Below are 23798 nucleotides of genomic sequence, written 5' to 3' on the forward strand. Positions count from 1 at the left end.
CATTTCACCTCACCTCACCTGTGGGTAGTAATTTTGTAGTTCAATTTTATACCCCGTCTGCGCGTCTAAACGTTTCACACGTCAAACCGCAATATGCTCGAACGTTGTGTGGTTTTCCACGATAAGATGTCTCTTACTACTCAGAGAGTGAGTGAGTGAGTGAGTGAGTTAGTGAGTGAGTTTTACAGCAATTCAGTTGTCGTCTTGGCGCCATAATGAAACCGACCATCACCGATTTGTGGCCCTTTAGACTATTCCTTCATCTGCCATAGTGCAATTTGATATACTCGTTCTGAAAGGTATGGTGACGTTCACTGAGGTAACTTTATTTAATACAAATATGTTGCTACAAAATGCCCTTTGCACACATCCAATACGGAACACTCAGCGGGGGATTTGTTTGTTTGTTTGTTGTTTTACGCCGGATTGGGCAGCAATATTCCAGCTATATGACGGCTGTCGGCGAGTAACCAGTCGGGTTGTCAGACTCGCTGACTTTGTTGATGCATATCATCGTATTCCAATTGCGTGGATCGATGCTCATGATGTCAATCCCTGGATTGTGTGGTCCAGACTCGATTATTTATAGACCGACGCCACATAGGTGGAATATTGTTGAGTGCGGCGTTAAATAACAAATAAACAAACAAACAAATCATATCCCAAGTATAGTGTCTTTTGGGGGGAAAATTCAGCAGAGAAGCGTTTAACGGCGGTTTGAACAGCATTTTAGATTGGCAGGACGTACACGCGTGAGTAACGGGTAAGCCTGAAGTGAAGACTGCAAATCTGCTCATATTTCAAGGTGTAAAGAATTTTGCAAAGGGGTGTATGTAGCATAACCACGTCAATGATCACTGCAACATGTACGAGTCGCCATATGGCTGAAATAATGCCGGTACGACGTTAAATTGTAACTCACTCACACACTTATCATATACGATCACCATTGCACTTGACCACTATCACAAACGGATGTCCCAAAACCAACAAGTATTGATACACATTAGGTGTTACAACCCTGGAATTAGCGATTTAGCGGAGATGAAGTATTATTGACCGTTACTCAATTTTGGTTCCTGGGGTTCGAAGACAAACATGCATTCTGGTACACCCTGGCGACAGACCTAAACCAGCAGGACTCCACTTGAGTCCACGCGATCTAACTTGATCTACTAACGACCTCCGAGCCACGTTGACTTCCACTCCGTCGGACTCAGAAAATTGAAATTATATGCATTGCCATAGGGTGGAGATTTGTCTTGGCGGCGATTATCGGATTATCGTTGGCACCTGTGGGTTTGCTAATCGCTGTTAGACCGGGGTGGGGGTGCTTGTAGGTAAACACTACATGGGAAACGCTTTACGGGACGGTGTAGCCACAGCATTGTAATCCCAGACAAGTCAGCTGTCGTAAGCTGGTAATGCCTGCAGTATGGAACAAGCTGACCGAGGTATTCATAGCTGTAACCACTCACCTGGAAGTTGCATGCCAAGCTTGTTAGAAATTATCCCAAGTTTCATATTCTGGCTTGTTTATCAAGTCGTTTGCCGAACACCTTCGAATCTGTATTCAATAAAAACAAAATATGCAAAGTAAGCTGAAAGCATTCAAATCATTAAAGGGGGTCTTCGGTCGTTTAGGAAGCACCTGTCTAAGAGGTCCAAAATGGAGATACGGGAGTTATTTCCGAAGCTTGGACTAACCTGCTCCTACTCCTTCCTCAGCAGCAGGCTATACATGACTTGATAAAGTGCTATATCTATTATTCGAATTCAGTTCAGGCTCCTGGACATATATACTATTGTAATTATTTGACACTGACATCAGCATTGCAGTAAACTGTCTGTAATTATCCAACTAAATGTCTTGCCAACTCCTGTTCATTTTCCTGTTCTTTCGTCGTCAGCGCCAGACTCATGCTTGTGTCAGGCATCAAATTAGTAGACCCGCCGCCCGAATCTCTTCAGGGTGTCCTCCCACAGTGGGTTCACGTGCCGTCACATAACTGATACTGTTTGAAGCGGCGTTAAACATAACTCACTCACGTGACATCGCCTTTCTATGCAGTCCACCAATCGCTGGAATCAAACCAACAATTGAAAATAATAAATGCAATTTGTCATATAATGGGTAGGTTTTATTACAGGATAAAGCGAGAGGATAAAAACGGTATTCGTTGGCATCATTTGCGGATATTTATGCAAATACAAAAGGTCAAGTAGTAACTACTGTCAGTGTTTACAAACAAACATGGCGTCGCCCTTGTCTATCTTGTCAGAATTGACAAAAGGACATCTAGACAAATTCCGGGGATAATTATGGAAATAATAGTGTACGAAACCGAAAATCAGACGCAACTGATGCATTTTGCAAGCGTACATAGGCAACAAGATCGGAACATCAGTTCCCAGACACCTGCTTGTGGGACTCTGAGACTTGGAGTGTTTTCCCGAAGTTTAAAAAGTTGGATTTGGTAGACAATTTTACTTTGTTTCATTTTGTCGTTGTGTGGGACATCTGACTGCACTTCGTAATGTAATGCGACCAGGCAGACTCTAAATAAAAGCGCCATAACTCTGTCCATAATCATAAGGAATCTCAAGTGATGATGTCATGTGTTGGCGAAAAGGTGAGCGTACCCGGCCTCACCGGTGGCAATCGTCACAAACACATGCAAAGGCAAGTCAACTGTTCACCTGAAAAAATACGGGAATTCATGGTACATATTGTCACATTGTTTATCACTGATGCGTCAAATTTGGAAATGTGTTCCACATGTGTACCATAAAATATTATGAAAGCTGTGCTGTGGCCTTGAACGCTGTAACCCTGACCAAACACCTGGACAGGAGCTGTATGGCACTCTTTGTTTGTTAGTTTGTTTGATGTTTAACGCCGCATGACGGCGGTCTGTAAATAATCGAGTCTAGACCAGACAATCCAGTGATTGACATCATGAGCATCGATCCACGCAATTGGGATACGATGACACGAATCAACCAAGTCAGCGAGCCTGACCACCCGATCCCGTTAGTCGCCTCATACATACACAGTCGCCCGTTACGACAAGCATGGGTTGCTGAAGACCTATTCTACCCCGGATCCTCACGGGTTGCATGACACTCTTTGAAATCTTGGTAGAAAGAGCATGCTCGACTGTACCTAAAAAGTTGTGAAATATAGACACCAAGGGCTGGAGCTGCAGGAATATAGCTCGACATTAAGGGAAAGCTGAGTATTGGAAAGAAGTCCCCCTTCTTGTCATACAGTCTTACGTCACTCTTAATCTTTATGTTTGTTTGTTTGTTTGTTGTTTAAGGCCGCACTCAGCCATATCCCAGCTATATGACGGCGGTCTGTAAATACTCGAGTCTGGGTCAGACAATACAGTGACCAAACACCTGAATTGTATGGCACTCTTTGTTTGTTAGTTTGTTTGATGTTTAACGCCGCATGACGGCGGTCTGTAAATAATCGAGTCTGGACCAGACAATCCAGTGATTGACATCATGAGCATCGACCGACGCAGTTGGGATACGATGACATGCATCAACCAAGTCAGCAAGCCTGACCACCCGATTAGTCGCCTCTCGAAACAAGCATAGTCGCCTTTCACGGCAAGCATGGGATGCTGAAGACTATTCTACCCCGGATCTTCACGGGGAGACAAGCATGGGATGCTGAAGACCTATTCTACCCCGGATCTTCACGGGGAGACAAGCATGGGATGCTGAAGACCTATTCTACCCCGGATCTTCTACTCAACTGATCTAGTGGAATAATATATATTTGCATGAATAATTTCTCCAAATCATTAATAGTAATTGTCGAGCGTAACCACACTTACACTGTTTTGCTGCTCAAATACCACGTCCGGTGGCAGCAGGGGGTCTTGGTTCCATACAAAATGGCTTCTTTTGTTTGTGTGTTTGTTTGTTGTTTAACGCCGTACACAGCAATATTCAAGCTATATGACGGTGGTCTGTAAATAATCGAGTCTAGACCAGACAACCCAGTGATTGATTTCATGAGCATCGATCTACGCAATTTTGATACAATGACATGCATCAACCAAGTCAGCGATACTGACCAACCGATCCCGTCAGTCCCCTCTTGCTACAAGCATTGTCGCCTGTTATGGCAAACACGGGTTGCTGAAGACCTATTCCGACCCGTATCTTCACGGGTCGACTTCTTTTTCCAACTTTGACACTTACTCTTGTCTGTTGTGGGTAAGTACAGTTTTAAGAATCGTACTGATTTAATCAAACACTGCATCTTTGTTTTATGGATATCGAGATTGCCTCGTCATTTACCTCCTGGTGATCGTTCATACTAATAAACGAATCGTACGTCACCTCAAGGAGGTCGCAAGCCCTCGAAGCACCACACGATAGAATCCAACAAACAATTGACATATTTCAACCGGAGCAGGAAAATGTCATACAGGCTCTCGCGAGAGGAGATAAACCATTGTTATACCCCCTTTAACTCAGTCCCACAGATGACAGGCAAGGCCTGGGTTGCTACTGTCCGCCACGCGCTGTCAATGGACATCCGGTGGGTGCGTGGGTGTTATGCGCACTGACGTAACCGACAATGGCGCGCAGTGGTCGACCACAAAGGGCAAGGAAACGTGTTCCCCGCTTCTGTGTGAGTCATACCTGGCCGGTAAGGTTTACGAGACTGTGATGAAGTAACGTGCCTTGACCGGGGGAGACAGTGTACATACTGGTGATATATCACGCGTTATCGGTCTTAGAGGATGATAAGTGATAATAGTCATAGCATAGTTGTGAAGGTAGCTGCGTTCTCCGTCACGTCCAGCGTTCAAGCTCTGACCAGTGTCCAGACTGTCTGTGTCTGGAAGTCGAGCGGAATGTGGTCGTGAGTGACACCAAGGTCACAACACCTTGATTCAACTCTCAAATTATTTACAGCGTTAATTTATGAAAAGGTGAAATTAAACTCGATATATTTCCGGGTTCTGCTTACTCACAGATTGCAGTGATCGCAAGAACAATTAAGAAACTAGTCCAGAGATTCGTTCTTAAGAGGGTACCACCCCCACCCACCCAACTTCGGCATCCGACATACCACTTCATTTGTCTTGGCATCCAATTTAATTCGTATCAGTTGACACAACTGGTTGAAATGAATTATACGGGGATTTAAACATTGAGTGCTCATAAGCTTAAGGCTGATTGATTTATTGATTTGTCACTCTTAGCAATACTCTTAAAAAAAAGAAACGCAATACGGATATGTTGGGCCATAAAAGCATAACCATCGGTCCAAGAGGTGCAAACGGAAGAGGTTTAATATGTTAAAGTGTCAGTGACAAATTTCCCGGATCAATATGTCGGGAAAAACGCACCCATTGCATTAACAAAAGGTCCATGAAGCTGCACGTACTGCACGTGCAGCAGCTCTATGAACGGTATTAAAGTGCAGGGGGTTTGATTGCCTGGCATCTGCGTCAATCGAACAGTGACTGTTCAACAACATGCCAAGATTAACAGAAGTGCAAAGAAACAACACCATAGGCCGCTTGCAGGCAGGGGAATCCCGATCAGCTGTAACCAAGGTTTTCAATGTAGCGCCCAGCACCATCACAAGGCTATGGGCTCGATTTCAACAGCATGGGTCAACACGTGATCGGCCAATGTCGTGACGGCCAAGAGTAACCACCCCCGCCCAAGATCGCTGCATCCGACTGCGCTACCTACGTGAAAGGACGACCACAGCTTCCTCAACCGCATCCCAAATACCCGGACTTCGCAGAATCTCCGACCAGACTGTACGAAACCGTTTAAGAGCAGCAGGTCCACGAACAAGACGTCCTATTCGACGCGTCATATTGAGTTGACGACATCGTTAACAACGACTGCATTGGTGTCAACACAGGGTATGGCATCAACTGCGATGGAGAGATGTCTGGCTCAGCGACGAATCAAGATTTCTCCTCCGTCGAGGGGATGGAAGAGCGCGGGTCTACAGACGTCGGGGAGAACGTTACGCCAGAATCTGCGTACAGGAAGTGGACAGGATTGCTGGGGGTAGCGTTATGATGTGGGCGGCTATCTGTCATCATGACAGGACAGGTTTGGTCCATACCCAGGGCAATCTTACGGCTCAACGATACATCCACGAAATTCCACACGTCCTCCCAAATGCAGCCAACGGCAACGGTGTATTCCAGCAGGACAACGGTCGACCGCATACAGCACGGATCTCAAGAGCCTGTTTACACAACAACAACGTTGATGTTCTCCCCTGTCCTTCCAGATCCCCGGATTTGAACCTGATAGAGACGCCTGTGAGATGAATTGGATAGACGGCTACGCCCACGTCAACCACAACCCCAGACGTTGCAGCAGTTGGCTTTTGCGTTGCAGGCCGAGTGGGTTATCATTACCCATGATGCGATTCGCATACTCGTGTTTTTCATGGGCAGGAGATGTCTATCGATTCCAACGATGACATTCGCGTTATTGATGGTAGCACCTTGGACTTTTCCTATCTACCGATAACTGAGATGACTACAATCACCAAGCGTTCTCTCCATAACATTTTGGCTCAATACCTTGTACGGTTCCTCGTATAAATGTATTTTCCTACCTCACAAAAATCTGGCTTTGTGTTTCTTTTTTAAGAGTATATATTTCAGCATTGAATTAGTGGCATTCACGCACCAGATAAACATGTTATGGCACCCAGCGTACTGCACTGCTGCATCCGGAATACCACTTCACAGGGCTCGTCATCCGGGGCATCAAAAAGGGATTGGCACCCTCTCTTAGCGCTACGACAACCGTAATCTTACGTATCTAACACAAATTTACGATAGTCGAAGCGCTAAGATCGCTTTGTGGCAGTCCGTGATGCTGAAAGATCAGATGAACTATTCCCTATCGAGGACAAATTGATGCAAGGTCATGATGAGACACGCCAGCGACAAGGTGTCACCTTTCTCGCAGACACCTATCTTAATGTTTTGTTAAAACATAAATAAACCCTTACTTAAAGAAGAAGCAACAAACACAACACTAACAACATGTGCATGGACATCTACTATAACAATACAGCCTGATAACGGTTTTGGATACAGTAAATGGAGGATACTAAATTCTTAATCATAGCCTATGTCGACCGACGTTCGACTTGCATCACACAGAAACTACTACACCAACGTTTCATATTCGTACAGCAATGTGAAGGTCAGGGTTAGAACTGGTCTTCAGCAACCTATGCTTGTTTTCCCCTGTGAAAGTCACCAACCCCATCTTCCCGAGGCAAGGGAGTTAACTGACTTTAAAAGTCCACTTTCCACCCTTGCCGAACTCGACTGGAATTTCTGGGCTCGATCCTCGCGCAACCACTGGTAATGACGTGTTATGTCCCTTCTATGACTCGCCTATTGACCAATCAGATTCCACCTCTTGTTTCACTTTCATTTACTTCAAACAAAATGGCGGCGCCCAGTCAGGGCGATCTGATCAATAATCAAGATCTATATTGTGATAAAACGGGTCTTACATCGCAATGTGCATTAAATCACGTGTGCACCTTGATTAAAAACATTAAAAGATTTGGAAAATATCTGTTGACGCCGAGTTGACGGTGCACATGCTTTGTAAATCATGCAATCGACCAAAATCTGCACGACAGTTTTCAAACCGGATTTCGATTTCGTTACACGATTATGATTGGACTATGCATAGACTCGTTAATGCAGCCAAAATATAACTCCATAATACCAGCCAAGTTCGGCAAAGGTGGAAGCAGGACTTTTATAGTCAGTTAACTCTCTTTCCTCGGGAAGATGCAGCAACCCATGCATGTCTCCCCCTGTGGACATCCCTGTTAGAATTTGTCTTCAGCAACCATTGTTTGTCTCCCCCGTGAAGATCCGGTTAAAACCAGTCCTTAAGAAAAGGAACAATGTCTGAAAAAATATTGAAGGGGTTATTCAAAATGTATTAGCCCAAAATTCATTTTTTTAAATAATTATAATATTTGTGAACAATCTGCAAGGAGAACGGAACCTAGAATTTAATGGTCCATTATGCGATGGGGTAGCCCAGTGGTTAAAGCGTTCGCTCATCCCGCCGAAGGCCCAGTTCGATTCTCCACGTGGGTATGATATGTGAAGCCCGTTTCTGATGTCCCCCCGATGTGATATTGTTTAAATATTGGTAAAAGCGGCGTAAAACAATACTCACTCTCTGTGCCTGCATGTCATGCCATGCAGTCCCTGTAGAATGTCGACATAGTAATATGGTATTTCATTTGAATGCGACGATCACTGCAAATGTGTAAGTTTAACAGCTGTGATTTCAAAAACGAAATCCGAATAATATGAAACAATGATGAAAAAGATGAAGATTATTAGTATTTTTTCTGAAAGAAAATACTGTCTTTAAACCTTATTCATATCCGTCAGAGATGTTTAATGTCTATGCTTAGAAATGTCCAAAGTGACCCTACGGATATACCTGGTAATAAATTCGAGTCAATATGTTATTATCTCGCGACCGAGTATACACGTAAATCATTAAACCAAATAACTATTCTTGACATCTCGTGTCGTAAAAGCGTCACCACAACAAAGCACGTCGTAGTGACGACGACGCGAGACGTCACCAAGTCGGCGTTAGCGAGCAGATCTTTCGCTCCAGTAATTAAACCACGCGATTGCAGGGACCACGAGCTAGCGGGGACAACATGGGAACGACGTTCCCACACGTTATCATACCATCTTTCAATTAGCCCAACAAGATCTGGAGACACTGGCACATCTACTTTTGTCCGACGACGTTTCCAATTCGCGTTCCGCCATTGCTGGGGGGCAGAATTACGTCATCTTTTCTTATACGCCGGCGCTAAAAGCCCGTATCGCGAACTGGACAATGTACCTATAATTTCTTAACAAAATATAGAGCGGTTCTTTTGATACGAGGTCATTTTACAGCGGTCAGCGCCAAACTCTCTGTTGAAGATAGTTATGTTTACATTGGGTTGTAAAACATCTTAGGCTGGTACTGCAATCTTTCTTCCCCCTATCATTGATGAGATAGTTGTCATTGTACTGTGGTGTAGATTAATGGGTGGGGTGTAAACACTGGAGAATAATCGAGCCATGTTACCCCGGAGTGTCAATAAGTCAATCAAATCACGCACCTGCTGATTGTCCGGGATAGGTAATTGCGATAAATTGGATTTAGGGAGGTGACTGTCCAAATATATTTAATTGTTTTAAAACCGCCATAAGATTAAAAGGTTATTTGACTAATGAAGCAAGTGATTGCATCCCCTTATGATGGAGAGAGGGAACACAAAGATGTTTGTCCAGATTTGTAGGAGACAAATGACATCAAACATAACCAGCGACACAACAGCTTCAGGCGCGAGGGGAGGTTTCAACGGGAAAACCTCACTCAGCTCTCAGCTCCATGGGATAGAAACATTCACACGCCAGAAATTTTCAAGACTTAAACTTAATTTTGAATTCAAATAATAGTGCAGTCGATTGGCGAAAATATCATCCCAAAGGGAAAGTTTTCAACGTTCGGGATGTATGACCAGTTCCATTTTAGCCTTTGTTTCATGTTGCCGTAAGTTGAAAACTTAATATTGATAATATTAATATATAAATGCTTATCTGCTCACTTGTCATAGATTTCTTAACATTAACAAGTTTCATGGGCAGGATAAGCTCACCTTTTCGCGAACACCTGGTGTCATCACTATTTGATAGTGATTCATTAACACGTGCTAATGATAGTCGGAATCGTACAATCGACTCTGCTTTTAGCAAAATTGTCTTTGGAAAGGGTTTTGTTATTAAAATGTTTCGTATTCAGAGTCCTTTTGATACCTCGTCCTTTGAATTATTGTAGTGAACATTTGTACTGCACACATTGGGTAAAGTCATTTGTGAAAAACACACAAACGCCTAAATGATAGTATATTCGGCAAAATTCAAAGGCCTTCTCAATCTTACTGATAAACTTCCAAATATACAGCTAATGGGGTTTAGATTCTGATAATAGAGAAAGAAATTATAGAATTAAATTCCTGTATAACGTATTTAATACTTCCAATCATATGTAAAGATTTCATGTGAAAATATGCAATGACTTCATGTCACTATGATCTTGCATCTTGATGCAATATTAAGATGCGGCCCACCGCTATAGTAAAACAAATTTTAGCTGTAAGTTTCGTTGATAAAAAGCGACATAAAACATTTCCGTAATCATAAGGAATCTCAAATAAAAGCACTGTCACATTGTGTGATTATAGTATAACAAGACGTGTATGAGAATTGAAACTGTTAATTCCCTGAATAATTGTCTCAGCGGTTGTTTATGTTTGTGTTTTCGTTTGTGGATGTTTACCAGGAATATACAATGTAGTATATGAACGGGATTTTAAGCTGTTAGTTCCTTGAATGGCCATGGAGGAACCAAGCTTATATCACACATCCTTGCCCTAGAAAATTGGATTAAGAATTATGGTCGTGATTCAACTCTACTGCATTTGGCCACTATCCTTATCAGTTACATGCATCTTCAGGTAAGTCCTTACTTATTGGTTTTGATCATGACGTGATCAGGATAAATTCATTATTCACGTATGTCCAGGTCTATTAAATTTCCGGAAAAGCTCTTGAGTTCCAGGAAATGACCAAGATACAACATCTGGCTCTCATGCATTTGCAGGGTTAATGGTTGAACGCCTAGTTTCTGCAGAACGCAGTATGTTAAGATATTTATTTCTTCAGAACGCGGTATATTGTGAAATATATTTCTGCAGAACACGATATGCCATGAACATTATATCAGCAGAACACGGAAGGTTATAAAATTTATTTCTGCAGAACTTGGTGAAAATTATTTCTGCAGAACATAGAGAAATGTATTTCTGCAGAACGTGGTATGTTATAAAAATCATTTCTACAGAACATGGTGAAATTTATTTCTGCAGAACACGATATGTTATGAAATTTATTTCGGCAGAACACGGTATTTTATATTTAAAAAATTCGGCAGAACATGGTATGTCATGAAATTTATTTCTGCAGTACATGGTATGTTATAAAATTTATTTCTGCAGAACACGGTATGTCGTGAGATTTATTTTTGCAGAACACGGTATGATAATGCACACAAAAAAGCCAGCCTATCTTCACTGTCGAAAACTTTATTTTTTAATAGTCATGAAACCTTTTGCGACCATGCTTTCATCAATGTTTAAACTGGAAAAGTGACTCAGTTATCACAAAAGTATAGTAATTTATTTCTCTTTGAGGATGTCAACATTTTCACCATTAGGTTCGAGTAGGTGTAGGGGGTTATGTCTCAAATATTACCCGACACGGAACATTTGAACTGCTGCCTGATCGGACGGTACTCCCGCTGTCACTGAAGACCGCCACCATATCGACACCACAAGCAACAGGTGCTTTCCTGCGGGATTTCTGATTTTTACATGCTCATTGCCATTATTCAATTTATGACTTAGATTTCATCTAGCCAGTGTTTTTATTTAATGTGTCTATGTGTTGATATATAGAGTGCCTATTGGTTCATATACAGTATGTCAATCACACATAAATGTGAAACAACACAAAACAACATTTTCTGCTAGATGTTATTGGCCAGCTGTAATTGTAAATTATTCAAACACTGCTTTAAAGTAACCAGTAATAAATAAATCACTAAAAAATATACCGTTTTCTTGGTATGCACTTAAAAATTAAAATTAAGCAAAACATTACAAACGTTATCAAAACGATAGGCTGAAAACAGTCGCCGAAACTCTGTAAACCTAACTCCTCAAACACAACTATGATACCCGTATAAAATATATACATCACCATCGGATAACCATTTCTTGTTTATTTCATTTTTAGCGACCATCAAACATGGGTGTATTTACTTTCTTTTGCCCGGCTGCTTTGTCGCACTTGAGTGGGTACCCTGGTTCTACCTGTTACAAGGTAACACATTTGGGTGATGTCTCATGCAGTAAAAAACATGTGTACGTCTACTCCAGACTTCGACATTATACAAACATGAAATGCATGACACTTTTTGTGGATTGCAACTTTTTATATTTTTTGTCACGTCGTTTCAGAGCTACTTCTTCCTCCTTCGTCGGGTGAAGGAAGTTGCTATCCATAAAAAGTGTAATGTATTCACGTTCTTCCAACTTCTAAATGCCTATCAAAGACTTCATTAATTATTATGGAAACTAGACTGTAGGTACAATTAGATCATTAGCTGTGATTATTAATGGAGTAAACTGATTTGAGGGTGTCAGAAGAGATTAACGGTAATCCCAGGTCATCTTGACTTAATCCGAGTACAATAAAGACAATGACGTATCTGTGTGTCCCGTCACTCTCCTTCATCAGCCCGCCCTTCCGTCACTGTCACCGGTGTCACCCCCAAGCCTTCAACAGATCCCCATTTAACGCTGAACCTCTCAACAAGCTCTTCAGATCACTCATCGATGACCTCTGTTCCAGTAACGCAACAAACCCCCATTTAACACCGGCCCCCCTCAACACTGCTGAGTCAGCGATGACCATCAGTCGCTAAGAATTGTCGATACCCTTGTTCGACTTGTGGAGATATTTACGTATCGTAATCCAAGTGACATGGCTTTATCCCGCGGGCTCGTTACGAGATTACCAGTTGATTCCTCGACAATAGAGTCGACAGCTAACCTAATCAAATCAGCGGCTATCTTTTGGAAGGGAGCGTTCAGCGTAAGCCCTGCTGGTATTTCAGCTCAAGATGGTTGTCGCTGCGTGTGTGTACAAGGCTTCCGTCACGGGAGTTTCACGAGAGTAATGCTTTGTTGTTTTTTGTACGAGTGAGTGAGTGAGCGAGTATGGTTTTACAATGGAGGAAATAAAAAATAGGGTCCAAATACTGATCAAAACTGGGAATCGAACCCGGGTCTTCGGAGTGAATGCCTTAGCCACTATGCTACCAGACCGCCTCCGTGGTCTAATGGTAAAGCGTCCGCTCGGAGAGCGGAAGGTCCGGGGTTCGATCCCCAGCCGCGTCATACCAAAAGACGTTAAAAGATGGTACTTGTTGTTACCCTGTCTGGCGCTCGGCATTAAGGGGCTAAAACAAGGACTGGTCGGCTCGGAGTCAGTATACTGTGTCTGATTTGGGTATTCATGTTAAACTGCGGCATGGTATCTCAGTGTGCTAGCACTATAAATCGGCATCATTCCGGACTACTACAAGTAGCCACACACACATGTACGTCGCTATATAAGTGCGATAATCTTGGTGTTATACCCCATTTCACCTCACCTCACCTATGCTACCAACCTTCCTTTTATGCTTGAAATACATATGCAAGACAATTATGCTATGATCCACACGATTAGATTGAGACATTAAACCATATTTGTTGTTGTTTGATTTGATTAATGTTTGTTTGTTTTCAAAACAATAATTGTCTCCACTGAGAATTAAAACAACAATGCTATAAATAAGATAATTACGGCTTTGTCTAATTATCAGCGGAGGCCCGGTTGGTCCAGTCGTCTAAGGCGCCGCGATTCGCTGTGCAGAGTTGCGTCCCTTGGGCACGCCAGAAATGGTTCGAATCCCGGTTCGCCCCGATTGTGTTTCTAGGTTTGTCGTTGATTTCACCGAAGTGGTAAACATCTGAGACCTGCATCACTTCGGGCTTTCCTCCCACATTTAGCTGACATGCCGCGAGATAACGGGAATACTGTTAAAAAGCGGCGTTAAACCCAACTCACTAATTATCAGCACCTACTAGTATTTAATATCATTAGCCCGTCCCTGACAAATTCATTTGTCAAACAATATAATTATCCAATATAAATATGATATGCCTCTGAGCGCTAAGTTTATGTTCTATTAATATCCTTTCGGGTGTTATAGCACGTGTTCATCTCACGGAGAAAACAGAAAGATGACATTAAAATATAAGAAGAAAAGTATTCGTGTCACACATTGACAATAAAGAATGGCATAAAAAATTTCATAAAAAGAATAAACTGTCAGGCAATATGGTCTTTGAGATACTCAACACAGCATATATACAAATATGCATGAGTAACAAGATACCGCAGTGTATTGACATTTAGCATTGCTTCTTATCCTGAAACAGGTACATTCACAAAGTCAGTCCAAATTAGACTTTAGAAATGAACGAATCATTTGTCGTACATAATTATTTTCTGTTACCATCACGGCGTGCACGGAAAGGTACTTATATACAGGCCTGATGGTGATGGTATCCGTTTCGAAAGGGAAATATGTAGTTAACAGTTAACCTTTTACCCGAATGTCGTCAATGTACTACAGACATTATAGTCTTTATACTGACATAACACCAAAGGAAGTTAGGGGTTTTCCTATTGCCATTGTGTGATCAGGTCTGACATGGAACTGCCTCTATGTTAAACTCAAATATAGACAGACATACAGAATTAGTTTCTAAAAGGATCACAAGTCAGTTACAGAAAATACTCAGAGGAATGCCACTCGGAAACAGATACATATAACTCCAATGTAACATACTGCATTCAATTATTCCGTGTAATTTATACCTCAACAAGACACTTGTATTGGATAGTCATTTGCGTAAGGTACCATAAGACTTTATTTATTTTGTCTTTGAAAGGCATTTAGAAGTGATACACATAAGGAAGAGAATTTATGGATGTCAACTTCTTTATTATGAGGATCACAACGTTTCGGAATATATGCTTGATCCTTCATCAGGTGAATGAGTGATATGAGTATATACTCCGAAACGTTGTGTTCCTCATAATAAAGAAGTTGACAGCCATACATTTTCTTCTTTATTATTTATTTTACTGTCAAAATGTTTTCCCTTTAGGTTGGATTTCTTTAGGTGGTCTAGCGTTAATATCGATAACAAAAATATGATAAGCATAGGAATATTGATTTGTGTGGTGTCAGTGAAGAAAACGATGATTCTGAAGTTATGAATTATTTGTTGTTTACAGGTGTAAAGTGACTCGAAATGAATTTCATTTAAATATAATCCGAAGAGATTTGTTATTAACCTACAAATAACTGAAGTTCATGTAAAAATATATCAATCACCCATTGCATCCAAACTAAACACAGTTCCTGATGTCAATTAGAAAATAGTATTATTTAATGTACTTTTAACATGGAAACAATACTCCATGGTAAGCCTGTTCACGTGGTATTGTACAGAGTTGTGAAAAGCTTGGAATTATGATGTAATGAAGATGGTAAAATGAAAAGAAAATGAAAAAAAGTCAGATACAATACATTGTACAGGTACATTTAATTAAGAATAATGACATCCAGTCATAAATCGAGATTATAAAACTCTCAGTATTATTATTAAAAAATAAATATATCATTACCCATATATATATATATATACAACATCCGCACATGGGGTGTATGATTAGTTACTAATCCTGCATAATGTGCAGCAAGCAAAGCGTGTTATATCATTCTTTCACACAGACGCTATACACGCATGGTAATATATACTAGTATTTGTGAGGTTAGTTAGTTTGTTTTGTGTGCTTGTTGTTTAACGCCGCACTCAGCAAAATTCTAGCTATATGACGGCGGTCTGTAAATAATCGGGTCAGGACCAGACAATCCAGTGATTAACATCATGAGCATCGATCCATGCAATTCGGATACAATGATATGCACCAACCAAGTCAGATTGACCACCTGATCCCGTTACTCGCCTTTTACGACAAGCATGGGTTGCCGAAGACCTATTCTAAACCGGATCTTCACGTTACTTTAATTTTTTAAACCAGTGGTTTGACTTTCATCACACGGGCGTGTCCATCCTGGATAACTACGAAAGCCTCGGATAGTTGGTTGTTTTGTATACTCAAATCTCACACGTTACTCTTATGAAATGTGTATTACTACATGCATATGTGTAAGTAGTTCTAGTTGTGAATTAACAACGAATAGCTAAGCTCGGTTTCGTCGACAGGTATTCTCTCCATATACTAGAAAGATTCCCTTCAAGAAGAAAACCTATTGGCCTAAATGTACCTGAGTGTACGCTAGTAAAGCTTTATTTAATCAACAAGTAACACCACGTGAATGTTAAAATGTCTATCTTTCATAATTTGAAAAGACATTGTACTCACGTGGAAACCAAAAGTTATGAGAAAATAAAATATGTAGGCTAGTGTAAGGTATAAACGATATTGTTGACTAAAATGCTCAGTCCTTACCCTTCTCCTACTCATCCCTGTGTTGGAAGACCACAATGTCTGGTATACGGTATGCACGACTGTGTACTCACTGACTTTATCACCAATTAACCAAAAGCTATAAAAATAAAGACCTAAAATAAAATATGTAGGCTAGTGTAAGGTATAAACGATATTGTTGACTAAAATGCTCAGTCCTTACCCTTCTCCTTCTCCATCCCTGTGTTGGAAGACCACAATGTCTGGTATACGGTATGCACGACTGTGTACTCACTGACTTTATCACCAATTAACCAAAGGATATAAAAAAACAATCATACACGTACACCCTTCTATTAAATGAGTATTTAGAAGTGATAGAACAGGTAACCAGGATAACGTGTTGTTTCTTTATACGACCCTTCACGACTGTGCCATCAGCATCACTTCGGTCTCTCCTCCCATTGAGTTGCCACATCGTGATACAACTGACATTTTATGAAACCCGACTCATGATCGTTTGCCAGAAAAAGCAGCCTTGAAAGGCCAAATAACCAATATATTGTTGTCCATGTCTTCATAAACGCCTTGATTATTTACAGAGTTTGTTGTGGCTTCTTCTATAATATATATCCATTGCTTGATTTTTTCAATAGTTGCTTGATTAAAGCTGTAGCTATATTTTGGTACGTTGAAAGTCTAAACCAATATAACCTCAAGGTATATTGAGAAGAAGCCTTTCACATTCTCTCCTGTCCTACCCCAGGCATGAAACACAACAAAATCACACGGCCTCGCCAATCTGCCGCAGTGCATGCAGTAGCTAACAGTTAAAGTAACAAATTAAGAGATTTTTGGATGGAGTTTTTCTTTTAATTATCGAGTATGGTCGACTTAACCAGCTTACAATGGCTAATTCTATCAACGAGCCCAGCACCAAAGTGCGGAGTGAGTTCTAGCAACAAGTTCCATTCTTCACCCGTAATTTTCCTCGTAATCCGCTATAAGCCGAGATATGGAGAGAATAGGGGATGTAACTTTGTGGGGAGAGCAATTACCAGGCCAGATACGGCTCTGAGGCTCGATAAGGTGCAGATAGTACCAGAAGCATTGCTCAGTCACTATACACGACATCTGATAGGCCTTGTTACAAGGCTCTACGGGAATCAACTGACTTTAGCCTAAGTACTTTACAAGTAGTTATATAGACGCCTGGGTTTAAAACAAAATATACAACAATGCCTTAAGTATTGAAAACAACTACAAAATATAAACTGATATATACATTTGAAAACTGGATTTGACCCAATAGTACAAACGTTTTTAAAACGTTACTTAACTGAAAACAGTCGCCGAAACACTGAATTAATAACGTTTCTTTATTTGAAATATATGTATTTATAAATAATAATAATCTCAAACTTATTTCAAATAACGCGAACTAAGGGTACAACATGCATAAGGGAGGCATCGTGTTACTGTGTTACGTCTTGTAATATTATTTAATATTTTGATAATATTTCTTATGATGACCTGTACCATATAGTATGTTACATAAAAGTACAAACGTGAAATAAATGAAGTTTACATCACTCGTTTTTGAAGTGAAGTACAAAATCACGTATATGACTGAAAGTTGTAGAGCTGGGGGCTCAACGTTATCAATGGCTACCAATGAGTGACGTGATGGCTCGTGGAGTGGCGTACAAAGGGGCTCGCTGTACAGTGTGATGTCTACCTCTCTGACCAATGTGAAACCGAATCTATACACCTAAACCCTCCAACAAGAGGAGGGCGGTGCATGAAAACAAAACAAAATGGGGATTTACGCAACAATGCACTCTGGGAAACGAGTGTAGGTTAATGATTTAACTGGTTGAGTGGCTATTGGGGCGGGATTAGTTAATACAAAAGAGACAATAGGTTATGTTGACAGCCCTAAGGAGGAAATGGCCCGTTAGCGCATTTACTTAAGTCCTTCTCAATCCTCCACTGCCGCTGTTTGTGTGCGAGAGCTCGGTAAATATGATCAGGTTGTTAAAAGTTTGCGCTTGAAAAGTTGGCTCCAATCGAAAAATGACTTTTATCTACGATGTCTATGTAACTATGGAGAAAGATAACAGTTTACTCTCGCGAGACTGATTGAGCGGACGCGTTCATGCTGCCCTCCGCCGTTCGGCGTTGACACCTGAGTGGAGGCAGGCAAGGGGATGCATTTAGCCCTAGTTTGTTTAGCAATACTGCGGACAAGTTGCAGGGACAACCACGAGGGAAGGAGGTGGCAATCGGGAACAACCTAACGTTAGTGCCATCACCTTGGACTTGAGGGAGATTCATTTCACCAGCTTACTATTACTTGTATGTAGCTATATCATCCCAGACCCACCATGTTGGGCAAGTACATCCACCTGCAGTGTTCTGACCATCGACATCACAGCTGACACCGGGAAATAGCTCAAGACTCGAGAGGGATTTATGTGCTGTCTACATTTACAAAACGGTGGAAATTACTGGAATATATTTATCTGTGATATTCAAGTGTAAAGGAAATAATTTGCAGTTTGAACTCCAGGATTTTATTGGAATATCAACATGATTCAGATTGACAGCCTCAGAAACTCGCTTGGCCAGCAAGGTAAGTTTATTTTTTTTATAATAAGCATTTTATTATATTTCATTTGTGTCATTTTCAGGAACATACATGCAACATGGCAACCAGAATAGGGACCGTATGCATACTCCGCAGAATAGTTCTCACAAACTATAAGTTTACTATTGCGTAAAATATAACAAGTGTCAACGCGAAAAATGTCAAATTACAAAGTTTATCCGTTATCTTGTCGAAAGACGTGCAAACGATGTATGTATGTATTATGTAATAGCTTTGACGGTTATTGACAGATTCCATACACAAACAGATAAATAATATCTTACTTAGAATCAGCTGTTGACTCTCGTTCCAGGGTAAACCTCCCTTGAGTAACTTATTACTTCTAAACCAAACATGAACTTCTTTCTGTAGAGTTTGTTTGTAGACATTACCGAGAGTTATCTCATCTGAAGCCTCTCGGCGCCTACACAACCCTTCTCAAGCAAATTGATAAGGTTCTGTGCTAATATTGTGACACAAAGCTGTTCCACAATGTCCTTTATTTAATATCATATTTATCCACCGTGTTTCTTAAGTAATCAAGTCAAAATAGCAGAGGACAGATCCAAAGCATGATACAAGATACGTTTTGACATTAATTTCTTGTTGATACAGCGTGACTGGACGCGATGACATTGTTTTCTGATTAATTCTGTGTTCATGTGTCACTTTCCGCTTCCAGGTCTGTCGAGGCAGAGTTTTGAGTCCTCCGACTCCAACAGCTCTGCCATATCCTCCCCCGGCAGCACGGCCTACCACCCCGTACCAACAGCCCCACCCCCCGGGGATAGCAGGAACAATGGGATGATCCCCTGGACGCAGGGTGCGGCAACATTCCCCGGGGCTGAAGGATCAGATGATGACGATGGTGGGTGGTACACATTTATTTCTAATGCATCGATTCTCGTATCCAAGGAATTCCTTGGTATGAAGATATATCATATATAATTTATGTTATAGAAAATAAATGTGATTGCTTAAGAATATTGTTGTAAGTGAGGTGTAATAATAAATTGAACTGTGAGCATGACGCGTGTAGGTTACATTTGTAATGTAACCTCACTTAATGCATGCTAAAACAACATTAATTAACATAATTAATTAACTAAATGTTTATTACACAGTGACCGGGTAGTGGTGTCCGGCCAGACTCGCCGTCCACTGGCCGGCAGGATATCGGTTACACGACTCCCTCTGCACTAATGGTCACTGTAAAAGGGGACATGGTAGGGGGTTAGGAGCAATTATACCCTCTCAGGGGTCTCAGGCTGCACCAATAGCTAACAGCGGGGCTCTGTGATTACAGTTGTATTCATACGATAAAGGGTATTTTTTTCATTGTCCAAATTCTTTAAAGGTTACCCGCTTTCTCAGATCCGATTTTAATAGGTGGTCCTTGTGTAGATGGTTCTGCATGCGGTAATGAATAGTGGTCACTTTGTTCTCATATATATAATTAAAGGACCGTTCTAAAGGTTATCAATCTTATCATTTTTGTTTGGAAAATGAAACAAAAAATTCATTCATATATAAAATTAATATTTTTAAAGGTTTTCCGCATTCTAAGATCCGATTTTAATAGGTGGTCTTAGTTTAGATAGTTCTGCATGCGGTAATGAAAAGAGGTCACTTTGTTTTATAAAGATTAAAGGACCGTTCCAAAGGTTATTTTTGTTTGGAAAATGAAAAAGAAAATTCATTCATATATATAATTAATATTTTTTGTACAAATGGTTTGAGGAAGTACCCCTGCTACATGTTGATTATTGCAGCTAAATTAAGTCGTTGGATATTCAGACAATATATAGTAATCATTCTTAAAAGCCCTGGGCTACCTTCCCACAATAAGTAATTATAATGAGTTAATCCAGCCCGGAGATTAATGAGTGAAAATGACAAGGACAGTTGTAAATTGCCTCGCATGTCGACCACGTGAAATGAACAAGCTGATGACACTTGACAGGTGCTTGATTACAATGCCGATCAGCTGATTGGCATATGCACGTGACATATAGGACAACTGTTGCTGTTATTTATTACTATGAAACAATGTACACTGTCATTTGATTTGAGAGATTATCAACTATTTACATCAGTAATATTACGAATATAATGTCTGCCTCCCGTGTCAAATATACGAGTTTAAAACATACATAATATATTTGTTGTTTCTCATTAACTTTAAAAAAAAGTTTGCCTGTGTTAGGATAACATATTTAGCAATTGATACCAATGCTGTTCATGAAATACTCCTTTATACATGGATACAAATGTAGCTTGAAGTATAGTCATGTCCGCATGTATCAGTGTGTTTTTGTAAAATTTGGAAAATTTTAAATATATTTGGCGTAACTCACAGCGAGGCTAGTAGAAATGATTGTTTTAATTGAAATAAAACAACGTTCACCAACAGTTACTCGATGTTGAAACAAGTCGGCATTTGAATCATGAATTCATTATTTTTTCCAGAATACCGTCCCTTCACACCCCCACCTCCACGTGAGAGGCTCAGCTACACGCGTTATCAGCTGGAGTTACTCAACGCCATCTACTCCAGGGTGAAATACCCCAACAGCACCCAGAAGCAGCTGATTGCAAAGAGAGTCGGCATCACACGTGACCAAGTGAAGGTGAGGACGATACGTCATGTCTACGATACACGGTTAAACAAACCCCGCGAGGTTCCCAGAAACCCATGCTTCTCGTAAGAGGCGACCAAATGGATCGGGTGATCAGGCTCAGCGACCTGGTTGATAGCCCGACATCGTATCCAGGCCTTGTTGAATGGTGATCATAATATCAATCACTGGGATTGTTTAAATGCCGCGTCACATCGCTGGAATTTTGTTAAACAACCATACACACCTACGCACGCACACATGCATAAATAACATGAATATATTCAATATCAATCAGACATATGCTATTTAAGTATTTGTGAATAGACAAGACAAGACAATTTAATTCAGTATAGAGGCCAGTGGCCCAAAATACAGACATATAAAGGTTTCATTTCTGAGCGCTATTTTGCATCCATACACACATACATATTTGTGAATAACTAGTATGTTAATTCCTCTTCAAACTCCTAATATTATTGCTGAATTCATTTCGTATTATGCTACAGTAAACTACGGCTATAGCGAACTCAAAGGAACCACAAATTTTAGTTCGTTAGAACCGTAGTTCGTTATAAGCATATATACAGCATGTATATACAGCAAATGACAGGGACCTAAAAACTAGTTCGTTATAAGCGTGTTTGTTATAAACGTAGTTTACTGTATTCTTATAATTTATGAATAGACATTGAACCTGTTCTTCTCTGTTCAGATCTGGTTTCAAAATCGCCGCCGCAAGGATGTTGTTGGGCGGAAACCCGGGGATAAGAAAGATGGCGGCGAGGAGAAGGCCGAGAGCCCCAAAAGTGAGAGTGGTAGTGCTGAAACCGCGACAAAGGAATCATCTGACGTCGCTGACGACGATGCAGCAACAGACGACATAGATGAAAAAGTACTCCCCCCTCTCGTCATGAAAAGCGTCATCGCTGAACTGATGAGGTTCGAGAACGACCCTCTGAAGAACAAGAAGAATAAGAAGAAGTCGAGGAAGCGCCCTGCTCCAGCCCCTGCAGTAGGACCTAAACCTCCTCAGCCCATGTTCCAGAGCTACGACATGATCTCACCGCCCAACAAGGTCACGCCGACAGCAGCCTTCCTGAACACCGTGCCCAACAGGTTTAACCACTCCAAGAGTGCATCCGCTTTCCACAACCCTCGTAACCCCCGTTTGCCGGGGCATATGATGCTCCCAGGACAATCCCCGTTCTTGATGGGGATGCCCCACCCCGCGTCTGCCAGCAGTATAACTGTGCTACCCAATGACTATATCAACCCTCCCAATACCACTGTGCCACAGAGTCTACCGCCAACGGGCAATCATTCGTTATATGACAGTATACCCGTTCTTGCAGATCTCCTTGGTTACAGGTCTCACGTTGAAGCCTCGCGCCAGAGGGAGCATTCATTGTCTCAGTCTCATCTACCCTCCCAATGCTCAACAGTTTCTAGTCGTAGCCCTGAGAACAATCTTTCAGAAACACATGCTCCCTCTACCCAGAGTGCGCTTGGATTAAATCGTGTGTTCCCCTTCCCGTTTATCGCTGACCCTCCAGTGATGCTGTCGTCCATCCGACATTCTGACCCTTACAGACCACAGCTTCACTACCAACCTCCGTCGTATTCAGATGAACCCTACCAGCCATTGGTCATCTCGTCGCTAAGCAACCCCTACTTCAATGCAACGTCATCGGTCTCCTGGGCCAATCAGAGCTCAAGTGACTCTAGTGTTCACCCGTCCTCCTACACCCAGTTATAACCCAACTGGGAAATATGAATATGTATATTGTGCGTGAATGGAATGCCAAAGAATTTGCCGAAGAGTATATGTGTGTGAATGTGTATCGTCCAATCACTTCTGATCTCACCGCCACCTACCTCTACTACCGTGTTGTTATTTTCCATCACGGCCTTGTGTTGTACATATTCAATTATATATTTTATAACATAAAATATACAAATCCAACCCGTCTCTGTTTTATTGCTACAGCAACTAGATGTGAATCTATTGCTATCGATGCATTGAAATTGTTTCTGGACCATCGATGGCAAGTTGAAATCGATACGACGCTATTGTATTGATAGTTTCGATAAATGTAACAGACACCTTGTATAAATATAAATTTCCGATCAGAAATTCACAAATGTTCATAAATGTTCATGTGTACCACTTTATGATCAGAGTTAGCCTAGGAAATGGCCGACATGTTAGGCTTAACACAATGCATTAACTACTACTACTACTACTACTACTACTACTACTGCTACTACTACTACTACTACTAC

The 23798-nt window shown here is 41.1% G+C and overlaps 1 protein-coding gene across 1 annotated transcript; it reads left to right on the forward strand.

Moving 5' to 3' along the window:
- Positions 1 to 18836: 18836 nt before the first annotated feature.
- Positions 18837 to 23271, forward strand: LOC139444398 (homeobox protein NOBOX-like). Its single transcript, XM_071225366.1, has 4 exons — positions 18837 to 18879; positions 19577 to 19762; positions 21364 to 21524; positions 22228 to 23271. Exons 1-4 carry the CDS (start codon positions 18837 to 18839, stop codon positions 23269 to 23271), a joined length of 1434 nt encoding a protein of 477 aa, XP_071081467.1.
- The last annotated feature ends 527 nt before the right edge of the window (positions 23272 to 23798 follow it).

This window comes from Haliotis cracherodii, unplaced genomic scaffold (genome assembly GCF_022045235.1).
Source record: "Haliotis cracherodii isolate W230 unplaced genomic scaffold, xgHalCrac1.p SCAF_5, whole genome shotgun sequence".
NCBI lineage: Eukaryota > Metazoa > Mollusca > Gastropoda > Lepetellida > Haliotidae > Haliotis > Haliotis cracherodii.